The 16,600-nt window shown below is 40.7% G+C and overlaps 2 protein-coding genes across 2 annotated transcripts in view; one reads left to right on the forward strand and one right to left on the reverse strand.

Annotated features, from left to right (window-relative positions):
• Window positions 1–16,600, forward strand: part of slc11a2 (solute carrier family 11 member 2) — a 49,069-nt gene that overhangs the window by 15,281 nt on the left and 17,188 nt on the right. The window contains exons 3-5 of the mRNA XM_056734590.1: window positions 4,279–4,415; window positions 13,514–13,633; window positions 14,038–14,157. Coding sequence (XP_056590568.1) covers window positions 4,279–4,415; window positions 13,514–13,633; window positions 14,038–14,157 — 377 coding nt within the window. The remainder of the gene's footprint in view (window positions 1–4,278; window positions 4,416–13,513; window positions 13,634–14,037; window positions 14,158–16,600) is intronic.
• LOC130410127 (uncharacterized) lies at window positions 8,915–10,129 on the reverse strand. The gene has a single exon (XM_056734593.1). It carries the CDS (start codon window positions 9,794–9,796, stop codon window positions 8,930–8,932), a length of 867 nt encoding a protein of 288 aa, XP_056590571.1. The 5' UTR covers window positions 9,797–10,129; the 3' UTR covers window positions 8,915–8,929.

Here is a 16,600-nt window from a genome sequence, read left to right on the forward strand (position 1 = left end):
GAGATCGGGAGCATATAAGAGAACGAGCGATCATACCGTCAAAGAGAGAGAACCCGGGCCCGAACATGTTTGTATTTGTATTTGTTTTATTCGCCGGCCTGCAACCGAGAGGGGCGGCCGGCTGTCTTTTTACTTTTGATTATGTTTGATTAAATGTTTAAATGTTTGCCGGTTCCCGTCTCCTTCCTTCCTGTTAATGAACTTTCTCTACATGAGCTGGGTTCTCCCCCGATGAGCTGGTTATTGATCACCTATGGTACAGAAGTGGTACCGATATTAATGTTAATAGATTCTGGTACCGTACCGAAGCCAAAATTTTGGTATCGAGCCAACCCTATTTCCACGTGAACACATGTCCGTTCTTGGAGTTGAGAACGGCCTATTGAGTACATGGGCAAGCCGCCATCTTCTCTTTTATTATTGGTGGTTGGCATATCAACTTAGTGCATTACCGCCACCAACTGTTACAGTTGTGTGGAGCACGTCAAATATGTTTTTTCATATCAAAGGTATATTTGTTTATTCCCAGTCCAGCCCACTCAACTGACATTTTTTTCTGTCCTGTTCCATTCATGTGATCAATAGTGATTTTGTATCCAATCTCACTGGATTCCCATGACTCTACTAGTGTTGTTATGTAACAAAGTAAAAATACTTTTTTTTGGGGGAGTGTCTGTATGTAGCGAGGAAGGCGGGATGGGAGCCGTTGGGCAGGGCCGGTGCCTTGAGTGATAGTGAAATCTGCCGTGCACGCACCCGTCCCGCATCTCCCACGGAGGAGTTTGAGAGCATAAAAGGACAAATCGACAGGACTGCCAGCAAGAGAGGACCGGGCCCGGACAAGTTTAAGTTTGTATTTATGTTCTTGTGGCCTGCAGTCGACCGTGAGGTGGCTGCCGGCCTTTTTCTTCAGTATTATAGTTTATTTATTTCGATTAAATGTTTCGCCGGTTCCCGCCTCCTTCCTTCCTTTTATTGAACCGTATTACATTGGTGCCGAAACCCGGGAGGAAGGAGAGACATGCTGTCGCAGAGCTCTTGCCGCCAAGCGGCTTGTCGGTGCTGAGGAGTTTGAGCAGCACGGACCAGGGACGGCTACCCGAGGCGGTGGTTGTGGAGCGATAATTCAGTTGGGACGGAGAGCTCGCTGCCGCGCTCCTGGGCCGAGGTGGGATGGCTGAAGTTGAAGAGGGAGCTTAGGAGTTGCCGCCGTTTGCTGTGTGCCGGAGCCTGCTGCCGTCCGCCTTGAAAAGGGGAGGAGCAGGAAACAAGACACTTGCTGCCGGCTACCCTCCATCTCGCTAAGCCATCGCCAACCGCCAGGAGGCGGAGGAGGATCGGGCTGTCTCCGTTTCCTCGTCTCGTTGCATTCTGAAAAACTCTTTAGGTGCAAGTTCATGACTTCACAATACATTTAGAATCAAGCATTGTACAACGAACATGTGTAGGGTTCATGACTTCACAGTCCCTTAGAATCAAGCATTTCGCATCGAGCGAGTGTAGTGTTCATACCTTGAGTCTCCCATCGGGTTATTTTTAGAAATGTCCGGTGAACTTACACGTTGTGAAGTGCCAAGCGTATTTACAACACTCCACTAGTTATCATAGAACTCCCAAGTCAGACTGAAATGCCAAAACAAACACACCAGACAAAAAACAAAAAAACCCACCCTCTTTACTTAAAGAGTACGTAGCATATGGTGTTTAAGGTCTCACTTTGGTTTATGGAGTGACCAACAACAACTTTATGTAAATACAATGTGTAAAAACATTATAATTTCGTAATAATAGGCAGTTATTCGTACCTTACTTCTTGACTGACTCTCAAATGATTCGTTCCGCGATTCATCCGTCTAGGCCCCTCCTACCCGCTAACCTTGTTACATGTGATTGGTCAGATGGTGTAGTCTGTTGTGATTGGTCAAACGCCTTCATCATTTGTCGCAAATGGAATGCCTACCATAATTACAGGATTACGGTTTACATGTGGTTGGATGACATTTATATTATATGTGTAGCTAGAGATTGCGGCGCTTTTACAGTACCAATTTGAGCCCGAGTCTGACGAGGAAGAAGTTGCTAATCCACAACAAACTCCACCACGACTCGAGCAGGATGTTTGTCAGTGGCAAGTGACAACTCTTGTCATAAAAACTCCCAGTGTGACAACATGCATGTTGTGCTTTTGCTCATCAATGAAATAAAATATAATTTTTTCTTAAAATACTGTAAATACGTTAGTAATACTATTATTTCGTCTTAACTGTGCGTTGTCATGGTACATAGAGCATTTCAGAAAGTCGAAGTTATGAAAAATGATTGTAGTTTCACTCAAATATATCTATGTAGGTGCACGTGCGGCAAATGTGTCAAAATGCAAAGTAAATAGCAAGATAAACAAACTCTAACACCCCAGAAATAACGGTACATACTAATGTTAGATTTATATGCATTAGCTAAACACAGACATAAGGTACGAAAATATTTCTTGAAGTCAAGACAAAAATCAAAAGTCACACTTACAGGTTGGGATTCGGTGGAGCTAACAGGTCCAAATAGAGTTGGTATTGCCCCCTCTTTTAAGGATAGTGGTTTCACATACCCTGCAGTGAACGCGTCAAGATTATTAAACCAATCTTCGGTGAAATGACGCACGCACAGTACAACCCTGGGGTTATACTCCTTTAGTACTGTTTGAAAAATGAATTGTAACCATTTTTCCCTCAGACGTTCTTCCCTTGGTAGTTGAAACAAAACCGACGTAGTGTCACACTGTAGAACACAGGTTCTAGACATGATACACACGCATCACGAACGAGCGACAGTGTTTGGGGGAGGAGAAATAAGTTTTCCCGGCAGTCTCAGTAAAACGTAGGCGGGGACTATGTCTAGTGACGTAGATACGCAGTTGAACTATTCCACGTCTCGTTTGTGTGATTCAGAGTCGACCCGCATTTTTACAAGCAAATAACTTTATTTTTTCACCTTCGGACTTACAACTTGGCAAGCTGCTTAATTTCAAACACGGCAACATAACAGACTGGATGAAATGTCATTTTCAAGAGCAGTAATCTGTCAGTTTTTTTCTGTCTGTGGTTTTCCGGACGGATCCTCTTCCATTCATTCTTCTTCTTTCTTTTAAATGCTGGATTGGTGTCCTGAACACATGCTGTCACCAACTGCCTAAAGCCAAGCTCCTCATCGGGCATTAAAATCCTTTAATGCGTATGTAACTATGTGTCCTTTATTTTATGACCTGCGCTTGTGTTTTTTAAAGAGCGCTTATCACATACAGCTTCTGCCAATCTTATATTAATCTTGAGTGCCTATACAGTAGTATTGCTTACCTTGTATCTTCGAAGAGTTTGATCACATTCAAAAAAGATATATACAGTTGTAAGATTATTTCCAGATAAAGCCTAGCTGCTGCTGTGGGACTAGTGGGGAGAGTGGGATGGAACTACAGCACGAGCACACAACACATCGTCGCATTAATCCCTTCGTGTTTTGTACATTGACTTAGTTTGACTTAAGTGCAAGTTCATGTCCAGCATCTTTTAGCGCTGGGACCGCTCCATCTATCGTTTCAAACCATCTTCAAATCAAGCGTCATATCAACCTTTATATAACATCATCACTGAAATGCAGTGAACAAACAGACACACCTAAGAGTAAAGAGTAACAAGCTGCAGTGCCCCTCTTGACCCAGCGCAGATAACCCTCATTTGTAAGCCATCTCGCTCGTCGGTTGGCTCGTGGGCTGGCTCTTTCGCCTTCGCTTTGCTTTTGGCAAATAAAAGGAATAGGATTGTCACAGGGATCCAGAATTAGAAGATACTTTCTGAAACAATTTGGAGTGCTGGGGGAGTGTATCAAGTACAGAAATACTACATCGTATGTCCAGCTACTTTTTTAACAAGTTGACCATGCATGAGAAGCCAACACATTTAACAGTGTAAAGAAGTCAGAATGCATGACATGGCACGGTAGCTCCGCTTTAATGATTATATCAGGCATTTTATACTCTGAGCACCAGTTCTATGTAAAAAAAAACATCTTACAGATTTGTTATTTTGTGAGTTATCAAACATTACAGAGTTAATTTGGATGTTTTCATATTCTATGTTTCCAGTTTAAGGTCCTGTCACTGAAGTGTAAGCATTTCTGCAATATTTCCATAACATTTATCTGTCATTTATAACTCCTGCCCTGTATTTGACATCCTTGCAAAACGTCAGCATTGTTTTTAATGATAAACAATGTGCTCTTGTCTTTCAGAGAACCCCTCTCATCAGAATGAGGTCACCCCGGCCGACCCTGAACTCCACAGCCATGTGTCTCCTGTACAGCATGAGGAACCCATCTCCACGTATTTGGAGGAGAAGGTTCCCATCCCCGATGATGATGTCTCAAAGGTACCCACCACTGAATATGGGAGATAAGTTGAGTGATGCGAGGGTCATGTCAGAGCAGAGGTCGCTTTAACCGAAAATTCTCTGTCATTGACGGATTACAATGACGGGAGTTTGTAATTCCCCTTTTCTTCGAGTTGGTACCATCAAATCATTTCCTTTCATCAGAACGTGATCGTAGGTACGTTTCCAATTCATAAGGCTACTCATAAACGCCTCGTCCATTCAAAAAACCCACCCGGGTGGAGACTCGCGGTGCGGAGCCAGGAGCATGTATAAACAAGGTGTCCATGAGTACCATTTCGCCATAGTATCAAAACGAACTGAAAATCTTAATGCACTTTTTATAATAACACGATGATCTCTAACGTTATTTTTGGATCTGATTCTGCAAAGCATGCATCTGTCATGCAACCCAGTCTCATCAATCTGCGTATACAGCAGGGAAAATAAGTATTTGACACATCAGCATTTTTATCAGTAAGGGGGGCTTTCTAAGTGGGCTATCAAAATAACTTAGCACACAGCAATTAATGTCTAAACCGCTGGCAACAAACGTGAGTACACCTCCCTAAGTGAAGTAGTCTACACTCACTACTTTACATTGTAGCAAAGTGTCATTTCTTCAGTGTTGTCAGATGAAAATATGTAATAAAATATTTACAAAAATGTGAGGGGTATACGAGAATAAAGTCGAAACGTCGTCACGAGAATAAAGTCGAAACGTCGTCACGAGAATAAAGTCGAAACGTCGTCACGAGAATAAAGTCGAAACGTCGTCACGAGAATGAAGTCGAAACGTCGTCACTCAACTCAACTCAACTCAACTTTATTTATATAGCGCTTTTTACAATTTTCATTGTTACAAAGCAGCTGTACATGAGACACATTTAATACAAGTATGAATTCTAAAGCAGCCCCCCCGGCCAGGCAGATAGTGCAAAACAATATGCAAACGGTGGTGAGGAACCCAAAACTCCCATCGAGAAAAAAAACCTCAGGGGAACCCAGGCCCAACCAGGGGATTCCAGTTCCCCTCTGGCAAAAGCTGCTGCCTCTGCACAAGCTCATCAGTGCTTGCACAACAAGGCTTAATAAAAATATAAAAATTAAAGATTATCATTAACAATCTAATAGCATTTGAAATGTTGTAGAAAAAAACAAAGTTGTCGCGTCCTTTATCCAGCTCTATCCTCTTAGCACTTGTCAGGTCACCGCTTCCCATTCTCAGCTCTGCCATCAGGTCTGGGCATGAACTGCATCCTGCGGTAACCTTGGAACAAAGAGACAAGACTGGCTGAGAGTAGAGTACTGTTCTGCACTCTTTGATGCAACAAGTACATCATTTGTTGTTGGATGTGTTCCTGGTTCCGGTTGATCTAAATAATGCAGCCTAAATCCTCTGAGGATTAATATTATGGAGGTGTAGTGTATGCAAGATTAAAAAGATGAGTCTTTAGTCTAGATTTAAACTGACAGAGTGTGTCTGCCTCCCGGACCGTGCAGGGAAGAATATTCCAAAGTTTAGGCGCTAGATAAGAAAAGGATCTACCACCTGCACTTGATTTTGAAATTCTAGGTATTACCAACTGACAGGACCCCTTAGAACGTAATGTACGTGGTGGTCTGTAATACAATAGAAGTTCATTCAAATACTGCGGCGCTAGACCATGTAGGGCTTTATAGGTAATAAGCAAGATCTTAAAGTTAATGCGATGCTTTATAGGTAACCAGTGCAAGGTTGACAGAACCGGGGTTATATGCTCATACTTTTTTGTACGTGTAAGAACTCGAGCTGCCGCGTTTTGAACCAGTTGCAGTTTTTGTAATAGGCCCGCAGGGCAACCACCTAGAAGTGCATTACAGTAATCTAGTCTTGATGTCATGAATGCATGAATTAATTTCTCTGCATCTGACAGTGACAGCATATGACGTAATTTAGATATATTCTTAAAATGGAAAAATGCAATTTTACAGGTGTTTGCGACATGGCTTTCAAATGAGAGAGTACTGTCAAATACAACGCCAAGATTCTTAGCTGATGACGAGGATTTTATGGAGCATCCGTCAATCGTTAAGCAGTATTCTTGGTTGTTACGCATAGCAGTTTTCGGTCCAGTAAGTAACACTTCTGTTTTGTCCGAGTTTAGTAGTAAAAAATTGTTACTCATCCACATTTTTAAGTCAACTATGCAATCCTTTATTCGATGAAACTGCTGGGTTTCATGAGGCATCGAGGAAATATAAAGTTGAGTATCATCAGCATAACAGTGAAAGCTAATTCCGTGTCGCTTTATTATATCTCCTAGAGGTAGCATGTATAATGCGAAGAGCAGGGGTCCCAAGACTGAGCCCTGTGGTACACCGTACTGGACTTGTGATTTGCGGGACACCTCATTGTTTATTGCTACAAATTGAAAACGGTCGGATAAATAAGACTTAAACCATTTCAATGCTATTCCGTTAATGCCGACGTAATTTTCGAGTCTATGTAGAAGTATGCTCTGGTCAATGGTGTCAAATGCAGCACTGAGGTCTAGCAGCACCAATAACGAAATACAGCCACGGTCAGACGCTAAAAGCAGATCATTTGTAACTCTGATCAAAGCAGTCTCTGTACTGTGACATGCTCGAAATCCAGACTGGAATTCATCATTAATGTCATTCCTTTGGAGGAAGGAGCATAATTGAGTTGAAACTACTTTTTCCAGAACTTTAGATATAAAAGGTAAATTCGATATAGGCCTGTAATTCCCTAGTTCTTTGGGGTCGAGTTTGGTTTTTTTTAAAAGAGGCCTTATAACAGCCACCTTAAATGCTTTAGGCACATGTCCTAATGTCAGAGATGAGTTAATAATACTAAGAAGAGGATCTATAATTTCGGGGAGCATTTCTTTCAGTAGTTTTGTAGGTATAGGGTCTAGCATGCATGTTGATGATTTAGATGATTTAATGATTTTAGACAGTTCATCGTGATCTACTGTAGAAAATAATTGCAATTTCTCCTTAGGGGTGCTGTAGTTAGTTTGTTCAGCGGATTTCACTACAGGTTGCATTGTTATAATTTTTTCTCTTATATCTTGGATTTTACTTGTGAAGTAGTTCATAAATTCATCACTGTTATGCTGATAATCAGAATCTGACGTCGATGACGACTTATTTTTTGTTAATTTAGCCACGGTGTTAAATAAGAACCTAGGGTTGTGATAGTTTTCCTCTATTAGTGTTGAAAAGTAGGCGGATCTAGACGTTTTTATTGCATTCCTGTAATTTCGAGTACTATCCTTCCATGCTATACGAAATACCTCTAAATTCGTTTTCTTAAAGTTGCGCTCCATTTTACGGGATGCTTTTTTTAGAGTCTGAGTGTGTTCATTATACCACGGTGTTGGGCTGCTATTTTTAATTTTCTTTAAACGCAGAGGAGCAACTGTGTCTAATATTTCCGAGAAAGTAGAGTTAAAATTTTCAATAGTAGTGTCAAAATCGTCAACGTTATTACTCATGCTGGATATTTTAGACAATTCAGGCAGATTATCGAGAAACGCATCTTTGGTAGTTGAAGTAATCGTTCTACCATATTTGTAACAAGGAGTTTGATTTGCAGCCGTAGGCCATTGAAGCAAACATAATATCAGATAATGATCCGAAATATCTTCACTCTGCTGAACGATTTTAACATCGTCCACATTTATACCATAAGAAAGTATTAAATCTAAAGTATGATTACGAAGGTGAGTGGGTCCTGACACATGTTGACTAACGCCCATGGAGTTAAGAGTGTCTTTGAAAGCCAGTCCCAAGGCATCTGTATCATTGTCTACATGGATATTAAAGTCACCGACGACAAGGACTCTATCTGCGGCCAGTACTAGTTCTGATAAGAACCCACCAAAATCTTTAATAAAATCTGTGTGGTGCCCTGGAGGCCTATATACAATAGCTAGAATAAATTTTAAAAATGTTTTGTCCTTAGTATTAGGTGTCGATACGTGAAGTACCATGACTTCGAAAGAACTGTACTTAAAATTAGACTTCTGAGAGGTAATAAAAGAATTCTTGTAAAGTGCAGCGACACCTCCCCCTCTACCTTTTAGACGAGGCTCGTGTTTATAGTAATAATCATGGGGAACGGATTCATTTAGAGTAATAAAATCATCTGGCTTTAGCCATGTTTCTGTCAAACAAAGCATGTCTATTTTATGATCGGTTATCAAATCGTTAACAAAAAGTGCTTTATTTGAGAGAGATCTAATATTAAGCAATCCGAGTCGTAACAGCTGATTATCTGTATTTTGTTCATGTTTGATTTGTTTAACGTTTATTAAATTACTTTCAAGAGGTTTACGCAATATCTTATGTTTGCTAATCCGGGGGACAGACACAGTCTCTATTTTATGTTGTTTGTAAGAAGGGATTATTACATGTTGTATATTTTGTGTATTCTGTAACGCGAGACGGCAAGCAGACAGTTGGTTAAGCCATTCTGTCTCCTTCCTGACCTGGGCCCTAGGTAGTCAGACTTTAGCATTATTAAGACTGTGTGCCAAATTTCTAGAGAGGAGGGAAACCCCATCCCAGGAGGGATGGAGACCATCTCGTTTCAACAGGTCAGGTCTGCCCTCAAAACTCTTCCAGTTATTTATAAAATCTATATTATTCTGCAGGCACCACTCAGACAACCAGCCATTTAGTGATGATAATCTGCTATAAATCTCATCACCACGGTAAGCAGTAAGGGGGCCAGAGAATATTACAGTGTCTGACATCGTTTTTGCGAGCTCACACACCTCTTTAATATTATCTTTAGTGATCTCCGATTGACGGAGTCTAACATCATTTGTGCCGACATGAATAACAATCTTACTGTATTTACGATTAGCCTTAGCCAGCACATTTAAGTTTGACTTGATGTCAGGCGCTCTGGCTCCCGGTAAACATTTGACTATTGTGGCTGGTGTCTCTATGTTAACGTTCCGGACAATAGAATCACCGATCACTAGGGCACTTTCAGCAGGTTTCTCAGTCGGTGCGTCACTGAGCGGGGCAAACCTGTTCGAGACTTTAATCGGAACGGTTGAGTGATGTTTTGTCCTGCGACTATGCCGTCTCACCGTCACAAAGTTTCCCAGCTGCAGGGGATTTTCAACCGGAACCGAGCTGTGTGCGCTAACATTGCTCGCATCCGAAGTGTTTTCTACGGTTCTTACACTCTTACTATCCTCAAATAAAGATTGGATGCGAGACTCTAATTCTAAAATCTTCTCCGTCAGCCTAACTACTTCCCTGCATTTATCACATGTAAAACCCTCGCCGCTGACAGAGAAGGCTAAACTAAACATATGACATGAGGTGCAAGTAACAACAATAGGAATAGAAGCCATAACTCACCGGGTATGAAGTGCAATCCTAACTTACCAAGGTTGCTTGATGAGTCTTAGTATATACACTTAAAAAGAGAAACAGTTAGCACACAAGACAAATAGGGGGAGATGATATTCCACAATGTAAACAGAAGGCAAGCTAACACGCTAATATGCTAGCGGCGTTACGTTTCAATGAATATAGGTTTAAAATATAAAGTTATAAATAATTCGGCAACGACAGTGATATGTAACGATAGTAAAATACACTAATAATAAGACCAAGAACAAATGTGAGGTGAAGCAAGTGTCAGAGGATACAAACTAGCCGCCGGCAGCGATGCAATCAGGAACCGGAGAATCTCGAGATAATATAGCCGCTGCCGGCGGCTAGTTTGTATCCTCTGACACTTGCTTCACCTCACATTTGTTCTTGGTCTTATTATTAGTGTATTTTACTATCGTTACGAGAATGAAGTCGAAACGTCGTCACGAGAATGAAGTCGAAACGTCGTCACGAGAATGAAGTCGAAACGTCGTCACGAGAATGAAGTCGAAACGTCGTCACGAGAATGAAGTCGAAACGTCGTCACGAGAATGAAGTCGAAACGTCGTCACGAGAATGAAGTCGAAACGTCGTCACGAGAATGAAGTCGAAACGTCGTCACGAGAATGAAGTCGAAACGTCGTCACGAGAATGAAGTCGAAACGTCGTCACGAGAATGAAGTCGAAACGTCGTCACGAGAATGAAGTCGAAACGTCGTCACGAGAATGAAGTCGAAACGTCGTCACGAGAATGAAGTCGAAACGTCGTCACGAGAATGAAGTCGAAACGTCGTCACGAGAATGAAGTCGAAACGTCGTCACGAGAATGAAGTCGAAACGTCGTCACGAGAATGAAGTCGAAACGTCGTCACGAGAATGAAGTCGAAACGTCGTCACGAGAATGAAGTCGAAACGTCGTCACGAGAATGAAGTCGAAACGTCGTCACGAGAATGAAGTCGAAACGTCGTCACGAGAATGAAGTCGAAACGTCGTCACGAGAATGAAGTCGAAACGTCGTCACGAGAATGAAGTCGAAACGTCGTCACGAGAATGAAGTCGAAACGTCGTCACGAGAATGAAGTCGAAACGTCGTCACGAGAATGAAGTCGAAACGTCGTCACGAGAATGAAGTCGAAACGTCGTCACGAGAATGAAGTCGAAACGTCGTCACGAGAATGAAGTCGAAACGTCGTCACGAGAATGAAGTCGAAACGTCGTCACGAGAATGAAGTCGAAACGTCGTCACGAGAATGAAGTCGAAACGTCGTCACGAGAATGAAGTCGAAACGTCGTCACGAGAATGAAGTCGAAACGTCGTCACGAGAATGAAGTCGAAACGTCGTCACGAGAATGAAGTCGAAACGTCGTCACGAGAATGAAGTCGAAACGTCGTCACGAGAATGAAGTCGAAACGTCGTCACGAGAATGAAGTCGAAACGTCGTCACGAGAATGAAGTCGAAACGTCGTCACGAGAATGAAGTCGAAACGTCGTCACGAGAATGAAGTCGAAACGTCGTCACGAGAATGAAGTCGAAACGTCGTCACGAGAATGAAGTCGAAACGTCGTCACGAGAATGAAGTCGAAACGTCGTCACGAGAATGAAGTCGAAACGTCGTCACGAGAATGAAGTCGAAACGTCGTCACGAGAATGAAGTCGAAACGTCGTCACGAGAATGAAGTCGAAACGTCGTCACGAGAATGAAGTCGAAACGTCGTCACGAGAATGAAGTCGAAACGTCGTCACGAGAATGAAGTCGAAACGTCGTCACGAGAATGAAGTCGAAACGTCGTCACGAGAATGAAGTCGAAACGTCGTCACGAGAATGAAGTCGAAGAATAAACTCGTAATATTTTGAGAAAAATAACAGAATTGCTAGAAACAATGGCTGTGGAGGATTTGGTTAAATCCTACTTTAGATTAGGATTTAGCAATAAGGAAATTCTTTGTTTTTTGGCGCATCATCACGGAGTTATAATTAGTAAAAGAACACTGGCGCAGCGGTTATGTAGAAAACTGAATTTATTCAGAAGAAAAAATCAGAACTGAACTAAGAACTAACTCACTGGTTCAGATGACGTGCTTAAACATAACTTAAACTCTTAAACTACAACTTTCACGTAAACAAAATACGTATTACGACGAGTTTATTCTCGTTACGTTTCGACTTTATTCTCGTAACATTTCGACTTTATTCTCGTAACATTTCGACTTTAATCTCGTAACATTTCGTGGCACTAAAACGCCGTCGTACCTCCGCAACCGGCTTTGGTTGATAAAGAACACAGCAGGAGTGCTCTCTGGAAATATTTTGGATATGAAGCAAATGAACATGGAAAGCCGAAGGACATAAACAAGCCAATATGCAAGAGTTGCTACAGAGCAGTGCTAACAAAAGGCGCTAACACCTCTAATATAGCAAAGACAGACACCCGGATCAGAATTTCGAGAGGTTGGTAACTTTTCTTAATTTAACATTATACTCAAACATTAACCAAGGTTGCCTAGTATTGTTGCTGATATGAGTGTTGTCTCGTTTTTTCACCGTAATTCTTAAAGTTAATATAATCCGATATATTTTAATCTTTGATGACAGTATGTAATAAAAATACAACCGATCATGTTTGCTCTAGTAAAAGTTAGTTTAAATTAACTTTTAACTAAGATTAATACATGTTTTGGAAGTATTATTCATTGTTTATTCATGTCAACAAATATCTATTACCATTAACTTAAGTTCTAAGATTAGTAAAATAGTTCAGTTAATTTTAAAAGTGTGGTCGACCTGCAACAAAAACAACACACTCACAACCTACACTACCAGCTGTATTTGAACAGCAAAGAAAGTATGAAGCAAACTCAAATGAAGCTAAGAAGCTGAACAGGGCTGTAGCAGTGTACATATGCATGGATCAGGTTCCTGTGTATACTGTTGAGAAACCTGGCTTCAAACAACTTCTAATTAAAAAAAAATACCCCCTTAATGTTGTGGCAGTTTTTCTCTTCGTGGTATCGAATATCGATATTTTTGAAGGTTTCGTATCGAAGTTAGAAGTTCCAGTATAGTGACAACCCTAATACCTACAGTAAAACATGGAGGAGGCTCGGTTATGCTTAATCTGGCACAGGGTGCCTTGAATCTGTGCAGGGCACGATGAAATCTCAAGACCATCAAGGCATTCTGGAGTAAAACGTACTGCCCACTGTCAGAAAGCTCTGCCTCAGTCGCAGGTCAAGGGTCCTCCAACTGGACAATGACCCAAAACACACAGCTAAAATCACCCAAGAATGGATAAGAACAAAACATGTGACTATTCTGGAGTGGCCTTCTATGAGTCCTGATCTGAATCCTATGGAACATCTATGGACATCTGGAGCAGTTTGCTCAGGAAGAGTGGGCCAAACTACCTGTGAACAGGTGCAGAAGTCTCATTGAGAGCTACAGAAAACCTTTGCTTGCAGTGATCGCCTCTAAAGGTTGTGCAACAAAATATTAGGTTAGGGGTCCCATCAAACTGATAAAAAACATTAGATTGATTGATTTAATATTATTTTTATTTATTTATACCTCCGCCGCAAAGAAAATATAGAGACTGCATAGACCCTTCCAAGCAGTAAACCTAGGAAGAAACTGAAACATATTATAAGATATTTATCTTATATTGTTCTTGTAATTGTTTTTTCCCTGTAGATATTTAGCTTTCGTAAACTTTGGGCCTTCACTGGACCAGGCTTTCTGATGAGCATTGCCTATCTGGACCCTGGAAACATAGAGTCAGATCTGCAGTCTGGAGCTAAAGCCGGTTACAAGGTGAGAACAAATCATTTTTATTTTTGTTGGGGTAATTTGGGGTTTCTGTTTCCCATCTATGTAAACCAAACCCTTTACAAAAGCCTTTACAAATAACATAATTTAAGGGTTGATAAGAAAATGTTTTTTTTGTTGATCAGTAAAAAGGTAATGGTCACACATGTTTGTGTGCAGGTCAGTGTTGGCTTGCTCACCGGGAGACTGCACTTATTTATTTATTTAAAGATATTACTTATTAGAATGATCTTGCATGTTCTATAAACACCATGCACTGTGCTGTGTTTTACCTTTGTGTTTTTCAGTTTTTCTTGTTTGCTCCTGTAAAGCTGCTTTGGAACAATGCACATTGTGAAAAGCGCTATATAAATAAACTTGAATTGAATTGTTGGTTTGTTTTCTTGTAGCTGCTCTGGGTGCTCTTGGGGGCGACTATCATTGGTCTTTTATTGCAGCGACTGGCTGCTCGTCTTGGCGTTGTGACCGGGATGCACCTGGCTGAAGTTTGCAACCAATATTATCCTACAGTAAGTAAATATCTGTTGTCTATTTGATGTTTTAAAAGGGGTTGTAAAGCCGCTAAGTCTAACTTAAGGCAGTCCAGGGATGCTGGACCGTGCTTTTGCTTAGTATGCGCAAGCTTGTCTTGCGTTTAATTAGAATGTTCACACAAGATGTTAGTTAATGCTCATTGTTTTAGATTTATTTTACAGTTACTGGTCTTCATTTCCATGTAAGCAAGAATCCAAACAAACAGTCTTTCACCTTTACAAAGACTTACATATGTGGTACAAACACCCTAGCGTAGTGGTCAATCACCGTGTATACCTTTCCCCCCTCAACACCTATCACCCGAGGGAAGATTCCCACCTATATGGTGCTTTCAATTAGGCCCCAAGTGGACCCATACACACCATTAACAAACAAATAGCTAAATGGCTCTTACATTCCTGTCACTTAAAACTGAGAAACCCATTTTCTATTCACACTTATTTTTAATAGTTTTATCTTTTGAATAATGTTGCAATGTTTTCTAGTACATACAATTGAATGAGGAACAGAGCTTTGAAGCTCAGAAAATCAATGAAGATGAAACGTGTTGTTGCATTCCTCAAACCAGCAAACTAGTCGCTTTTGAATCAAAATATGCCATTTTTGAAGGGGGGCTGTTGAGTTATAAAAAGTAAGTCCTCAGGTATCATATTTAGACAGAAACAGGCAACATCATTGCAACACCCCTCACACTGTATGTGGCTCTCGATTGGCATGTGACTCTTCTTTCCCCCCTGCTGCCGCTCCCTGAAGTCTTTATGAGGCCCTGTTTATGCCTGGTATTAAGATGCGTTTACCTGTTTACACCTGCTGCTGTAATCAGTCTATTCTGATCTTTTCTTCTGTCCTGATTTCTTCAAGAAAAATCTGATATATTTTGGGATATATAAATGGGATATTAATTTAATAACAAACGATTAAGATTCCAGCATTTGAATGCAGATGGGACCTGCTTAAAGAGCAAAAAGTGAGAAAATGTTGTATGAAATCCACATGAAAGTACTTTGCATTTGTGGATTTCGTCCTTGAAAGTGAATGCTGCTATAATTTTCAACAAAGGCTTTTGCCCAGCAGGTAAAGATGTGTCCAGATGGAGTCATTTTGACTGGTGATCACAAAGACTGAAGCTTGAGCAGAGCTACCTGACCTTCTGTGGGGTGTTTGAACAAGCAGGAACACACATTATTGACAGATGTACAGATGACACCACAATTTCATATGCACCCCATTGAGCTTTCAAACAGATCATATAATGTGACTGGATTCTAAAGCCCATGTTATACTGATGCCTTCCAATTCTCTCTTCAGTCTGGCAAAGCTGCAATATGAAGAAGGTTTTAAGGAATAGTTTGTGAACAGTCACTTTGTAAAATCAATTTCTTAAGCCAAAGGCTGACTCTAATAAATAAAGTATCAGATTTCTTTTAAAAGAGCCACAAAGAGGTGAAAGTCTAGGAGACCGTATAGGGGCAAACTAATCCACAGCTTTGCCCTGTCACTTCTTTGTTTTAATCTTGTCCAAGGGACGAGTAAAATCATCTGGTTAGATGACCTTAGATTCCTTTGGGGCTTGTGTACATGTAAAAGACCAGTTAAATAAGGGAGTGCCAAATTGTGTAAAACCTTGTGCACTAAAGTAAGTCATTTAAACTCGCCCGTAATGAATTAGAAGCCAATGTGAAGTACCTAAAATAGGTGTTATATGCTGGTGTTTCCCTACACCCATCAATAATCTAGCAGCGGCATTCTGCACTAATTTTAAGAAAATGAATAGCTCAAACCTGCTAACAAGGAATTACAGTCGTCCATTCTTAAATAAATAAAGGCATGAATAAGCTTCAAAGACACATCTAACTGAACCCCAAGATTCTTAAATGTCGATTCACCGAAAGGAAGCAAATTCCCCAACTCAGAGAGAACTTGAGAGTCAGAGTTCCCAAAGCAAATGACCGCAGTCTTACCTTCATTTAATGTAAAAAAATTGCTGACATACATAATTTGACTTCACGTGATATCGTGATACGTTGAATCGAATGTTGCACTTGGGTCTAGAAAGACTAGAATCACATAGTCACCAGTCAATCAAAATAAATATATAATTTAATACTTTGAGCACAGTCATCTATTTGCATTAAAACCAGATTGAACTTTTTCCAAGATGTCATTTTGAGCTAAAAAAAGGCTGTACTTGTTTTTAAGACACCTTGAGGCACGAAAACTGTTTTACCTTAGGAGGGATTTTCAGTATAGTTAATGACTGTGTTCCTGAGAAAGGTGTTACTGATGGCGTTTAAAAAGAGCTTCAGTTTTGTTGTGAAAAGGCCTTTTGTTAATTGATACCTAATACAGAAGACTTGAGACACATGTTTATATTATATTCATTTGTCTTTTTCTTTTATTCAAAGAGTGGATATCAAT

This window comes from Triplophysa dalaica, chromosome 21 (assembly GCF_015846415.1).
Source record: "Triplophysa dalaica isolate WHDGS20190420 chromosome 21, ASM1584641v1, whole genome shotgun sequence".
In the NCBI taxonomy this organism is placed as follows: domain Eukaryota; kingdom Metazoa; phylum Chordata; class Actinopteri; order Cypriniformes; family Nemacheilidae; genus Triplophysa; species Triplophysa dalaica.